The sequence below is a fragment of the Dendrobates tinctorius genome, unplaced genomic scaffold, assembly GCF_039654945.1.
Source record: "Dendrobates tinctorius isolate UK_male_01 unplaced genomic scaffold, ASM3965494v1 ptg000124l, whole genome shotgun sequence".
Taxonomy (NCBI): Eukaryota; Metazoa; Chordata; class Amphibia; order Anura; family Dendrobatidae; genus Dendrobates; species Dendrobates tinctorius.
This window is the reverse complement of record NW_027361792.1, coordinates 587,384-602,727: the sequence shown is the minus strand read 5'-3', so window position 1 is coordinate 602,727 and position 15,344 is coordinate 587,384. Positions and strand designations below refer to the sequence as shown.

The 15,344-nt window shown below is 44.6% G+C and overlaps 1 protein-coding gene across 2 annotated transcripts in view; it reads right to left on the bottom strand.

The window, feature by feature from the left end:
- The window catches only part of SPI1 (Spi-1 proto-oncogene), a 107,865-nt gene extending 92,524 nt beyond the window's left edge, over positions 1–15,341 (bottom strand). For both annotated transcript variants that reach the window (XM_073541597.1, XM_073541598.1), the window contains exon 1: positions 15,241–15,341. In XM_073541597.1, coding sequence (XP_073397698.1) covers positions 15,241–15,252 — 12 coding nt within the window. In that variant the 5' untranslated portion in view covers positions 15,253–15,341. The remainder of the gene's footprint in view (positions 1–15,240) is intronic.
- Between the last annotated feature and the right edge of the window lie 3 nt (positions 15,342–15,344).

The following is a 15,344-nucleotide window of genomic DNA, read 5'->3' as shown; positions in this document are numbered from 1 at the left end:
TGTGGCACTGTTATGGAGGCAGAGTGGATGGCACTGTTATGGAGGCAGCATGGATGGCACTGTTATGGAGGCAGTGTGGATGGCATTGTGGCACTGTTATGGAGGCAGCGTGGATGGCACTGTTACGGAGGCAGCATGGATGGCACTGTTACGGAGGCAGCGTGGATGGCACTGTTACGGAGGCAGCGTGGATGGCACTGTGGCACTGTTACAGAGGCAGCGTGGATGGCACTGTTATGGAGGCAGTGTGGATGGCATTGTTATGGAGGCATGGATGGCACTGTTACGGAGGCATGGATGGCACTGTGGCACTGTTTTGGAGGCAGCGTGGATGGCACTGTTATGGAGGCAGCGTGGATGGCACTGTTATGGAGGCAGCGTGGATGGCACTGTTACGGAGGGCATGGATGACACTGTGGCACTGTTATGGCGGCAGCGTGGATGGCACTGTTATGGAGGCAGCATGGATGGCACTGTTACGGAGGCATGGATGACACTGTGGCACTGTTATGGAGGCAGCGTGGATGGCACTGTTACGGAGGCATGGATGACACTGTGGCACTTTTATGGAGGCAGCGTGGATGGCACTGTTACGGAGGCATGGATGACACTGTGGCACTGTTATGGAGGCAGCGTGGATGGCACTGTTACGGAGGCATGGATGACACTGTGGCACTGTTATGGAGGCAGCGTGGATGGCACTGTTATGGAGGCAGTGTGGATGACATTGTGGCACTGTTATGGAGGCAGTGTGGATGGCACTGTTACGGAGGCATGGATGACACTGTGGCACTGTTATGTAGGCAGCGTGGATGGCACTGTTACGGAGGCATGGATGACACTGTGGCACTGTTATGGAGGCAGCGTGGATGGCACTGTTATGGAGGCAGGGTGGATGGCACTGTTATGGAGGCAGTGTGGATGGCACTGTTACAGAGGCAGCGTGGATGGCACTGTTACGGAGGCATGGATGACACTGTGGCACTGTTATGGAGGCAGCGTGGATGGCACTGTTACGGAGGCATGGATGACACTGTGGCACTGTTACAGAGGCAGCGTGGATGGCACTGTTATGGAGGCAGTGTGGATGGCATTGTTATGGAGGCATGGATGGCACTGTTACGGAGGCATGGATGGCACTGTGGCACTGTTTTGGAGGCAGCGTGGATGGCACTGTTATGGAGGCAGCGTGGATGGCACTGTTATGGAGGCAGCGTGGATGGCACTGTTACGGAGGGCATGGATGACACTGTGGCACTGTTATGGCGGCAGCGTGGATGGCACTGTTATGGAGGCAGCATGGATGGCACTGTTACGGAGGCATGGATGACACTGTGGCACTGTTATGGAGGCAGCGTGGATGGCACTGTTACGGAGGCATGGATGACACTGTGGCACTTTTATGGAGGCAGCGTGGATGGCACTGTTACGGAGGCATGGATGACACTGTGGCACTGTTATGGAGGCAGCGTGGATGGCACTGTTACGGAGGCATGGATGACACTGTGGCACTGTTATGGAGGCAGCGTGGATGGCACTGTTATGGAGGCAGTGTGGATGACATTGTGGCACTGTTATGGAGGCAGTGTGGATGGCACTGTTACGGAGGCATGGATGACACTGTGGCACTGTTATGTAGGCAGCGTGGATGGCACTGTTACGGAGGCATGGATGACACTGTGGCACTGTTATGGAGGCAGCGTGGATGGCACTGTTATGGAGGCAGGGTGGATGGCACTGTTATGGAGGCAGTGTGGATGGCACTGTTACAGAGGCAGCGTGGATGGCACTGTTACGGAGGCATGGATGACACTGTGGCACTGTTATGGAGGCAGCGTGGATGGCACTGTTACGGAGGCATGGATGACACTGTGGCACTGTTACAGAGGCAGCGTGGATGGCACTGTTATGGAGGCATGGATGACACTGTGGCACTGTTATGGAGGCAGCGTGGATGGCACTGTTACGGAGGCATGGATGACACTGTGGCACTGTTACAGAGGCAGCGTGGATGGCACTGTTATGGAGGCAGCGTGGATGGCACTGTTATGGAGGCAGTGTGGATGGCACTGTTATGGAGGCAGTGTGGATGGCACTGTTATGGAGGCAGCGTGGATGGCACTGTTATGGAGGCAGTGTGGATGGCACTGTTATGGAGGCAGTGTGGATGGCACTGTTATGGAGGCAGTGTGGATGGCACTGTTGTCAGGAAAGTGACTTTGATCAATTCCTTTGAGGTCGGGCATGAAAAGTACCAGACTTTTCGGAGCGGTCAATAACGGGCCATCGCCAACTCCTCCCTGAGGGAACAGAAACTGAGGAGTTTTCTGATCCAGTCTCTAAAAAGGAAGTGCAAGTGTGAAGAGAGGAGAGGGGCTGGCAGGTACTTTTTACTGATTTAACCCCTTATTCACCATGAAGTAATACAGGGGACCTATTATGTGATGTCACTGGTGGAGGATCTCTGACGCCTCCATAACGGGGAGGAGATCTCCATGGATCGGACGTGCTTCGCAAGCACATTCCAAGGGTGATCGTCAGAGATCCGGGATCTGGAGACGACACATCACCCCGATCCTCCAACCGCCTCTGACCGGCTGTTATCTGCGCTGCCATGATGGGGCGCTGTGCAATGTAAAGGCAAGTGGTACGTGTCACAGCCACATGATGCCCGCAGAGCATCGCCCCTGCACGCCGCAGAACATCGCGCCTTCACACCGTAGAACATCGCCCCGTCACTACGCAGAGCCTCGCCCCTGCACGCCGCAGAGCCTCGCCCCGTCACACCGCAGAGCCTCGCCCCTGCACGCCGCAGAGCCTCGCCCCGTCACGCCGCAGAGCCTCGCCCCTGCACGCCGCAGAGCATCGCCCCGTCACACCGCAGAGCCTCGCCCCTGCACGCCGCAGAGCATCGCCCCGTCACGCCGTAGAGCATCGCCCCTGCAAGCCACAGAGCATTACGCCGTTACACCGTAGAGCATCGCCCTATCACGTTATGGGTATTTTACAAAATGTTTGATAATTTTTGGGTATTTTTCACTCCATCTCGTTACTTTCTTGGTCTTAGTGTTATATAAACATCTTCTATATATAAATGTTATAGTGTACAAAAAGACAAGAAAGGAAAACAAAATAAACATAAAAAATAATATATCGCCCAAAATTATGACCACATTTTGCTGTGAAGATGCAAAAAAAAAAAAAAAAAAAAGAGTACAGTATATACTTTAGTTATAAAAAACTGATACGAAAAAATTTGATATAGACTAAAAGTATCTTGGTCTTTAAGGGTTAAAGATAATCCATATGAACGCAGAATACTGGAAGAACGCAGAATACGGAACTGCGACTACAGTCCAACGCCACCGCCCTCTAGTGTACACACAGCTGCTGCAGCCGTATCGCTGGTGCTCGTACATCAAGACCAGATTTAGGCTGGAGTTATAGGATTTGGGAATGTTTAGCTTGCAGAAGAGAAGACTGAGAGGAGTGTTTTTCTTACCTTTCAGGTTACTTCAGAGGCTTATCTACAGCATTACAGAATGCATTATAGAATGCTGTAGATAAGCCCCCGATGTCTATGCCGGCAGCTGCAAGCCGAAAAAAAGGGTGACAGATTCCCTTTAATAGCTGTCTACAAATATCTAAAGGGCTGTCACATTGTAGAAGGATCAACTTTATTCTCATTTGCACAAGGAAAGACTAGAAGCAATGGGATGAAACTGAATGGGAGGAGACACAGATTAGATATTAGAAAAAACTTTTTGACAGTTAGAGTGATCAATGAGTGGAACAGGCTGCCACGAGAAGTGGTGAGTTCTCCTTCAATGGAAGTCTTCAAACAGAGGCTGGACAGACATCTGTCTGGGATGGTTTAGTGACCACTGCGTTGAGCAGGGGGTTGGACCAGATGGCCCAGGAGGTCCCTTCCAACTCTACCATTCTATGATTCTAATAGATAGTTAGATATTAAATATATACACATAGAATACATAGATATATATATGTCAGTGACACACACACATATATATACCGTATGTATATACAGTTGTGGCCAAAAGTATTGACACCCCTGCAATTCTGTCAGATAATACTCAGTTTCTTCCTGAAAATGATTGCAAACACAAATTCTTTGGTATTATCTTCATTTAATTTGTCTTAAATGAAAAAACACAAAAGAGAACGAAGTAAAAAGCAAAACATTGATCATTTCACACAAAACTCCAAAAATGGGCCAGACAAAAGTATTGGCACCCTCAGCCTAATACTTGGTTGCACAACCTTTAGCCAAAATAACTGCGACCAACCGCTTCCGGTAACCATCAATGAGTTTCTTACAATGCTCTGCTGGAATTTTAGACCATTCTTCTTTGGCAAACTACTCCAGGTCCCTGATATTTGAAGGGTGCCTTCTCCAAACTGCCATTTTTAGATCTCTCCACAGGTGTTCTATGGGATTCAGGTCTGGACTCATTGCTGGCCACCTTAGAAGTCTCCAGTGCTTTCTCTCAAACCATTTTCTAGTGCTTTTTGAAGTGTGTTTTGGGTCATTGTCCTGCCGGAAGACCCATGACCTCTGAGGGAGACCCAGCTTTCTCCCACTGGGCCCTACATTATGCTGCAAAATTTGTTGGCAGTCTTCAGACTTCATAATGCCATGCACACGGTCAAGCAGTCCAGTGCCAGAGGCAGCAAAGCAACCCCAAAACATCAGGGAACCTCCGCCATGTTTGACTGTAGGGACCGTGTTCTTTTCTTTGAATGCCTTTTTTTTCTCCTGTAAACTCTGTTGATGCCTTTGCCCAAAAAGCTCTACTTTTGTCTCATCTGACCAGAGAACATTCTTCCAAAACGTTTTAGGCTTTTTCAGGTAAGTTTTGGCAAACTCCAGCCTGGCTTTTTTATGTCTCGGGGTAAGAAGTGGGGTCTTCCTGGGTCTCCTACCATACAGTCCCTTTTCATTCAGACGCTGACGGATAGTACGGGTTGACATTGTTGTACCCTCGGACTGCAGCGCAGCTTGAACTTGTTTGGATGTTAGTCGAGGTTCTTTATCCAACATCCGCACAATCTTGCGTTGAAATCTCTTGTCAATTTTTCTTTTCCGTCCACACCTAGGGAGGTTAGCCACAGTGCCATGGGCTTTACACTTCTTGATGACACTGCGCACGGTAGACACAGGAACATTCAGGTCTTTGGAGATGGACTTGTAGCCTTGAGATTGCTCAAGCTTCCTCACAATTTGGTTTCTCAAGTCCTCAGACAGTTCTTTGGCCTTCTTTCTTTTCTCCATGCTCAATGTGGTACACACAAGGACACAGGACAGAGGTTGAGTCAACTTTAATCCATGTCAGCTGGCTGCAAGTGTGATTTAGTTATTGCCAACACCTGTTAGGTGCCACAGGTAAGTTACAGGTGCTGCTAATTACACAAATTAGAGAAGCATCACATGATTTTTCGAACAGTGCCAATACTTTTGTCCACCCTCTTTTTTATGTTTGGTGTGGAATTATATCCAATTTGGCTTTAGGACAATTCTTTTTGTGTTTTTTCATTTAAGACAAATTAAATGAAGATAATAATATCAAAGAATTTGTGTTTGCAATCATTTTCAGGAAGAAACTGAGTATTATCTGACAGAATTGCAGGGGTGTCAATACTTTTGGCCACAACTGTACACTACCGTTCAAAAGTTTAAGGTCACTTAGAAATTTCCTTTTTCTTTTTAAAGAAAAGCACAGTTTTGTAATGCAATATCTTCATAGATGTATGGAGGCCCATTTCCAACAACCATCACTCCAGTGCTCTTATGGTACTTTGTGTTTGCTAACTGTGTAAGAAGCTAATGGATGGTTAGAATACCCTTGAAAACCATTGTGCAAGTATGTTAGCACAGCTGAAAACAGTTTGGCTGATTAGAGAAGCTATAAACCTGACCTTCCTTTGAGCTAGTTGACAATCTGGAGCATTACATTTGTTGGTTCCATTAAACTCTCAAAATGGCCAGAAAAAAAGAACTTTCATGTGAAACTTGACAGTCTATTCTTGTTCTTAGAAATGAAGGCTATTCCATGCGAAACATTGTCAAGAAACTGAAGATTTCCTACAACGATGTGTACTACTCCCTTCAGAGGAGAGCACAAACAGGCTCTAACCAGAGTAGAAAGAGAAGTGGGAGCCCCCGCTGCACAACTGAGCAACAAGACAAGTACATTATAGTCTGTAGTTTGAGACATCGACGCCTCACAGGTCCTCAACTGGCAGCTTCATTAAATAGTACACGCAAAACGCCAGTGTCAACGTCTACAGTGAAGAGGCGACTCCGGGATGCTGGCCTTCAGGGCAGAGTGGCAAAGAAAAAGCCATATGTGAGACTGGCTAATAAAAGGAAAAGATTAATATGAGCAAAAGAACACAGACATTGGACAGAGGAAGATTGGAAAAAAGTGTTATGGACAGATGAATCCAAGTGTGAGGTGTTTGGATCACACAGAAGAACATTTGTGAGATGCAGAACAACTGAAAAGATGCTGGAAGAGTGCCTGACGCCATCTGTCAAGCATGGTGGAGGTAATGTGATGGTCTGGGGGTGCTTTGGTACTGGTAAAGTGGGAGATTTGTACAAAGTAAAAGGGATTTTGAATAACTATGAATCCACAAAAACACTAGTGCATGCCCTTATCATCTCCCGTCTTGACTACTGCAACCTCCTACTCTCTGGGCTCCCCTCTAGCACTCTGGCTGCGCTCCAGTCCATCCTACACTCTGCTGCCCGACTAATCCACCTGTCTCCCCGCTATGCCAGGCCCTTCACTGGCTTCCTATTGCCCAGAGGCTCCAATTCAAAACCCTAACCATGACATACAAAGCCATCCACAACCTGTCTCCTCCATACATCTGTGACATGGTCTCCCGGTACCTACCTGCACGACGCAACCTTCGATCCTGTCAAGATCTCCTTCTCTACTCCTCCCTTATCTCTTCTTCCCACAACCGCATACAAGACTTCTCCCGTGCTTCCCCCCTACTCTGGAACACTCTATCCCAACACATCAGACTCTCGCCTACCATGGAAACCTTCAAAAAGAACCTGAAGACCCACCTGTTCCGACAAGCCTACAGCCTGCAATGGTCCTCGGTCTACTGAACCACCGCACGACCAGCTCCACCCTCTCCTACTGTATCCTCACCCATCCCCTGTAGACTGAGAGCCCTCGCGGGCAGGGAGGGTCCCCTCTCCTTATGTACTTGTGTGTCCCTTGTTTTACACATGTTTATTGTTTATATTTCCCCTTTTCATATGTAAAGCACCATGGAATAAATGGCGCTATATAAATGCATAATAATAATAATAAGAAGGAAGGCTATCACTCCATTTTGCAACGCCATACCTTGTGGACAGCGCTTGATTGGAGCCAATTTCATCCCACAACAGGACAATGACCCAAAGCACACCTCCAAATTATGAAGGAACTATTTAGGGAAGAAGCAGGCAGCTGGTATTCTATCTGTAATGGAGTGGCCAGCGCAGTCACCAGATCTCAACCCCATTGAGCTGTTGCGGGGGCAGCTTGACTGCATGGTGCGCAAAGAGTGTCCATCAAGCCAAACCGACTTGTGGGAGGGGCTTCTGGAAGCATGGGGTGAAATTTCTCCAGATTACCTCAGCAAATTAACTGCTAGAATGCCAAAGGTCTGCAATGCTGGAATTTCTGCAAAGGAGCATTCTGTGACGAAAGCAAAGTGTGAAGGAGAAAATTATTATTTGAAATAAAAGTCTTTCTTTCGAACCTTGTCAATGTCTGGACGAGATTTTAAATTCATTTGGCAACTCATTTGGTTAATAAAAGTATGAGTTTTCAAAAATTGTCTGGGTGACCCCAAACTTTTGAACGGTAGTGTATATTACATGGATAGAAGAAAAGCCGGCAATTCATCTGCCGTGTTCTGTAAAATCACTGCAGTAGCCGACAGGATAGAGGAGATGGTTTACATACAGTAAATACAAATAGAATATGTAGATATACAAATGTCTGTGACAAATACAATTAGTACAGTGTGTGTGCTGCTTACTTTACATGCATTTAATTACTAAAAAATTATTTTTCTGAAAAAAAATGGCAAGGGCTCCCACGGAATTTTGTTAAGCAGGAAAGGGAAAGTAGATGTTTATAGCCTGGGAAGGGGCAATACCCATGGATCTTCCCAGGCTATTAATATCAGCTCACAGCTGTATAATTAGCCTTTACTGGCTATTAAAATGGGGGATCCCCCCAAAAAAAATGCTGTGTGATTTTTTTCTCACACCTATTGACTTCTATTATGGGATGCGATCCGATTTCTGATTACAATCGCAGCATGCTGCAATTTTTTTCCAGTCTGATTGTGATCCGAGCTGGAAAAAAAACAAACCGCAGATGAACGAACAATGATAGAATAACATTGGTCCGAACTCAATCCGATTTTGTTATCGGATTGCTTTCGTCCGATTTCATCGCAAGTGGGAATGAGCCTTTAGGATGGAAATGGCGGCTTGTGGCAACTCTGACCTCTGAACCAAGCAGAGTGATGTAACAATTCCACGCAATTTTCAAGCTTTATTAGCAGTTTACTAATATAGAAGGATGGACAAAATACAATAATGGAGACACCAGGCTCATGTTATTTTATAGAAGGAAAGATTTGAATATAATGTCAAGATTATCTGGAATTTACCATGATCCACAACAAAATATCTGATTATCGGAATTTACTTTATATAGATCGATCTAATGGGTACCATAAACAAAAATAGTTGTTTCTGGAAGGTTTCATGGCATGGAGATCCCAACAAACAAGCTCTCCATGCATGTGTCATGACTGTCACACGGCCGCAACACATGCAGCTGCAGAGCCGAACAGCTGATCATCAGGAGCGTTCCAGGAAGCCGGGTTCCCCCTGCAGCTTATTGGGTATGTTAGGAATCTGTGTCCTGCCATACTAATGCAGAGATCCAGATCCTCACATTCATCTCCAGAGGCTAGGTCCTTTCTGCCAGCTTGTGAGCATGCTCCTGGAGTGAGCTCCCATTGGAGTTCAGGAGTCAGGTGCTCAGGTCCTGCTCCTGATTCCATTGGTTCAGCTCAGGTCTCTGGAGATTTCCGGAAGGTCCCGGTCACTATAAAAAGTGCGCATGGCCGTTATGCCATGTGCTAGTATTTTCTGATACTTGCTGCTGTATGTTTGTTGATGGATGCTTGGTCTGGTGGATGACTTATTATGAAACCCCTTCCCTCGGTTATTACGAGTGTGTGTGATTGGGTCAGCCAGTAGCTGCGCCAGCGCCAGCGCGCTCAAGCTTCAGCCATCGCAGCAGCAAAGCGTCCTGCATCGCGCTTGCGTTATTGCGGTTGCAGACTTCTGTGGCGTTCGCAGTTGCGACGCCGTGCACACGCTCATTCACGGTAAGTCCGTTTGGTTGTAGTGCCACTTTAACTACTCCTGTGCTCGGCTACCGTACGTGTGCCGCTGTGTCCCTGTGCGTTTAACAGGCTCAGCGTTACCTTTTCTTTATTATTTTTCTGTGCAGCTCTGTGTCCCATAACAGAGACTGCCTCTTTTGCACTTGGGTGATTTAGAACCCTGTGCACACTACTGCTGTAGTCCACTGCCTCCCTTAGCAGCGGTTTTGCCATCTGCCGCACGGTGGACCCCGAGTGGCGAAGGCACTTTAATTATTTATTTTTTTTAGTGCCTTCCGCCACTCATAACAGGGTAAATGCTATAGCTTGCCGAATAAGCCCTGGCCCAATCAAATTCGCTCATCTCTACTCATTATACCATATGGAGCATTATATGGGGTTCATTATACTGTATGGAGCATTATATGGGGCTCATTATACTGTATGGAAGACTATGTGGGGCCCATTATACTGTATAGAGCATTATATGGGGCTCATTATACTGTATGGAGGAATATATGGGGCTCATGATACTGTATGGAGCATTATATGGGGCTCATTCTGTATAGAGGACTATGTAGGGGCCATTATATGGGTCTCATTATACTGTATGGAGGACTATGTGGGGCCCATTATACTGTATGGAGCATTATATGGGGCTCATTATACTGTATGGAGCATTATATGGGGCTCATTATACTGTATGGAGCATTATATGGGGCTCATTATACTGTGTGGAGCAATATATGGGGCTCATTCTGTATAGAGGACTATGTAGGGCCCATTATACTGTATGGAGCATTATATGGGGCTCATTATACTGTATGGAGCATTATATGGGGCTCATTATACTGTATGGAGCATTATATGGGGCTCATTATACTGTATGGAGCATTATATGGGGCTCATTATACTGTATGGAGCATTATATGGGGCTCATTCTGTATAGAGGACTATGTAGGGCCCATTATATGGGGCTCATTATACTGTATGGAGGACTATGTGGGGCCCATTATACTGTATGGAGCATTATATGGGGCTCATTATACTGTGTGGAACAATATATGGGGCTCATGATACTGTATGGAGCATTATATGGGGCTCATTCTGTATAGAGGACTATGTAGGGCCCATTATACTGTATGGAGCATTATATGGGGCTCATTATACTGTATGTAGCATTATATGGGGCTCATTATACTGTGTGGAGCAATATATGGGGCTCATTCTGTATAGAGGACTATGTAGGGCTCATTATACTGTATGGAGCATTATATGGGGCTCATTATACTGTATGGAGCATTATATGGGGCTCATTATACTGTATGGAGCATTATATGGGGCTCATTATACTGTATGGAGCATTATATGGGGCTCATTATACTGTATGGAGCATTATATGGGGCTCATTATACTGTATGGAGCATTATATGGGGCTCATTATACTGTATGGAGCAATATATGGGGCTCATTATACTGTATGGAGCATTATATGGGGCTCATTATACTGTGTGGAGCAATATATGGGACTCATTCTGTACAGAGGACTATGTAGTGCCCATTATATTGTATGAAGCATTATATGGGGCTCATTATACTGTATGGAGTAATACATGGGGCTCATTATACTGTATGGAGCATTATATGAGGCTCATTATACTGTATGGAGCATTATATGGGGCTCATTATACTGTATGGAGCAATATATGGGGCTCATTATACTGTATGGAGCATTATATGGAGCTCATTATACTGTGTGGAGAAATATATGGGACTCATTCTGTACAGAGGACTATGTAGTGCCCATTATACTGTATGGAGCATTATATGGGGCTCATTATACTGTATGGAGCAATATATGGGGCTCATTATACTGTATGGAGCAATATATGGGGCTCATTATACTGTATGGAGCATTATATGGGGCTCATTATACTGTATGGAGAATTATATGGGGCTCATTATACTGTATGGAGCATTATATGGGGCTCATTCTGTATAGAGGACTATGTAGGGCCCATTATACTGTATGGAGCATTATATGGGGCTCATTATACTGTATGGAGCAATATATGGGGCTCATTATACTGTATGGAGCATTATATGGGGCTCATTATACTGTATGGAGCATTATATGGGGCTCATTATACTGTATGAAGCATTATATGGGGCTCATTCTGTATAGAAGACTATGTAGGGCCCATTATACTGTATGGAGCATTATTATATGGGGCTCATTATACTGTATGGAGCATTATATGGGGCTCATTATACTGTATGGAGCAATATATGGGGCTCATTATACTGTATGGAGCATTATATGGGGCTCATTATACTGTGTGGAGCAATATATGGGACTCATTCTGTACAGAGGACTATGTAGTGCCCATTATATTGTATGAAGCATTATATGGGGCTCATTATACTGTATGGAGTAATACATGGGGCTCATTATACTGTATGGAGCATTATATGAGGCTCATTATACTGTATGGAGCATTATATGGGGCTCATTATACTGTATGGAGCAATATATGGGGCTCATTATACTGTATGGAGCATTATATGGAGCTCATTATACTGTGTGGAGAAATATATGGGACTCATTCTGTACAGAGGACTATGTAGTGCCCATTATACTGTATGGAGCATTATATGGGGCTCATTATACTGTATGGAGCAATACATGGGGCTCATTTTACTGTATGGAGCATTATATGGGGCTCATTAAACTGTATGGAGCATTATATGGGGCTCATTATACTGTATGGAGCAATATATGGGGCTCATTATACTGTATGGAGCAATATATGGGGCTCATTATACTGTATGGAGCATTATATGGGGCTCATTATACTGTATGGAGCATTATATGGGGCTCATTATACTGTATGGAGCATTATATGGGGCTCATTCTGTATAGAGGACTATGTAGGGCCCATTATACTGTATGGAGCATTATATGGGGCTCATTATACTGTATGGAGCAATATATGGGGCTCATTATACTGTATGGAGCATTATATGGGGCTCGTTATACTGTATGGAGCATTATATGGGGCTCATTATACTGTATGAAGCATTATATGGGGCTCATTCTGTATAGAAGACTATGTAGGGCCCATTATACTGTATGGAGCATTATTATATGGGGCTCATTATACTGTATGGAGCATTATATGGGGCTCATTCTGTATAGAGGACTATGTAGGGCCCATTATACTGTATGGAGCATTATATGGGGCTCATTATACTGTATGGAGCAATATATGGGGCTCATTATACCGTATGGAGCAATATATGGGGCTCATTATACTGTATGGAGCATTATATGGGGCTCATTATACTGTATGGAGCATTATATGGGGCTCATTATACTGTATGGAGCATTATATGGGGCTCATTATACTGTATGGAGCATTATATGGGGCTCATTATACTGTATGGAGCATTATATGGGGCTCATTATACTGTATGGAGCATTATATGGGGCTCATTATACTGTATGGAGCATTACAGTCATATGTAAAAGTTTGGGCACCCCTATTAATGTTAACCTTTTTTCTTTATAACAATTTTGTTTTTTGCAACAGGTATTTCAGTTTCTTATATCTAATAACTGATGGACTCAGTTATATTTCTGGATTCAAATGAGGTTTATTGTACTAACAGAAAATGTGCAATCTGCATTTAAACAAAATTTGACCGGTGCAAAAGTATGGGCACCCTTATCATTTTCTTGATTTGAACACTCCTAACTACTTTTTACTGACTTCCTGAAGCACTAAATTGGTTTTGTAACCTTATTGAGCTTTGAACTTCATAGCCAGGTGTATCAAATCATGAGAAAAGGTATTTAAAGTGGCCACTTGCAAGTAGTTCTCCTATTTGATTCTCCTATGAAGAGTGGCATCATGGGCTCCTCAAAACAACTCTCAAATGATCTGAAAACCAAGATTATTCAACATAGCTTTTCAGGGGAAGGATACAAAAAGTTGTCTCAGAGATTTAACCTGTCAGTTTCCACTGTGAGGAACATAGTAAGGAAATGGAAGAACACAGGTACAGCTCTTGTTAAGCCCAGAAGTGGCAGGCCAAGAAAAAGATCAGAAAGGCAGAGAAGAAGAATGGTGAGAACAGTCAAGGACAATCCACAGACCACCTCCAAAGACCGGCAGCATCATCTTGCTGCAGATGGTGTCACTGTGCATCGGTCAACAATACAGCGCATGCATAACGCCTTTTTGTATGACCAAACAACTCAATCTTTGTTTCATCAGTCCACAGGACCTTCTTCCAAAATGTAACTGGCTTGTCCACATGTGCTTTTGCAGACCTCAGGCGACTCTGTTTTTGGCGTGCTTGCAGAAACGGCTTCTTTCGCATCACTCTCCCATACAGCTTCTCCTTGTGCAAAGTGCGCTGTATTGTTGACCGATGCACAGTGACACCATCTGCAGCAAGATGATGCTGCAGGTCTTTGGAGGTGGTCTGTGGATTGTCCTTGACTGTTCTCACCATTCTTCTTCTCTGCCTTTCTGATCTTTTTCTTGGCCTGCCACTTCTGGGCTTAACAAGAACTGTACCTGTGTTCTTCCATTTCCTTACTATGTTCCTCACAGTGGAAACTGACAGGTTAAATCTCTGAGACAACTTTTTGTATCCTTCCCCTGAAAAGCTATGTTGAATAATCTTTGTTTTCAGATCATTTGAGAGTTGTTTTGAGGAGCCCATGATGCCACTCTTCATAGGAGAATCAAATAGGAGAACTACTTGCAAGTGGCCACTTTAAATACCTTTTCTCATGATCTGATACACCTGGCTGTGAAGTTCAAAGCTCAATGAGGTTACAAAACCAATTTAGTGCTTCAGGAAGTCAGTAAAAAGTAGTTAGGAGTGTTCAAATCAAGAAAATGATAAGGGTGCCCATACTTTTGCACCGGTCAAATTTTGTTTAAATGCAGATTGCACATTTTCTGTTAGTACAATAAACCTCATTTGAATCCAGAAATATAACTGAGTCCATCAGTTATTAGATATATGAAACTGAAATAGCTGTTGCAAAAACCAAAATTGTTATAAAGAAAAAAGGTTAACATTAATAGGGGTGCCCAAACTTTTACATATGACTGTATATGGGGCTCATTATACTGTACAATACATCACAAAATCCCAACAGCCCAGTGTAGAAGCGATCGCAGGTTCAAGTCTCCGAGTCAGACAACGCAGTCATATTGTAAGATATATACAGTATATTAAATATTAATACTATAGAACAGTTCCTATCACCCACTTTTCCTGGAATGTAAAAAACCTGTCATATTTGGTGTCACCGCATACGGAATTGTCTGACCAGAGGAAATATCAGAATATTTAACCTGTACGATGAACGCCGAAACAAAAAAAAAAAGCAAAACGTCAGAACCTCTGCTTTGTGTTCACTTTGCCTCCAAAAAAGAAAAATATCTCAGGAAATCGCAGCCGAGTCCCAAAATGGCGACGATGAAAACGAGTCATAGCGTAAATAACGAGCCCGATACATCGTCAGCTGACAAAGATGTTATACCTCCGGGGAGACGGGGAAAAGCGAAAGCACGAAGGAGCCCACCGGGCCGCCGCCGCCCACGGACACGCGTGGACCCTCACACTGTGAGGGTACGTGGTCAAACATGGCGACCTATAGACGCCATGTGAAGGTCGTGCGACTCAGCAGCATCATCCTCTTTACCTGCTTCACACAGAGAAGAAAAACACCTCAATAATGGACGATTTCTTGACTAAAAATCGATTTCCACTCACTGCAGTTACCATACTGTCCACAAGATGTCAGCACAACACACCTGCTGATCCGCGGCTGATTGTGTTCCACTTTATTTACATTTCCCCGTGGCCTTTTAGGCAGC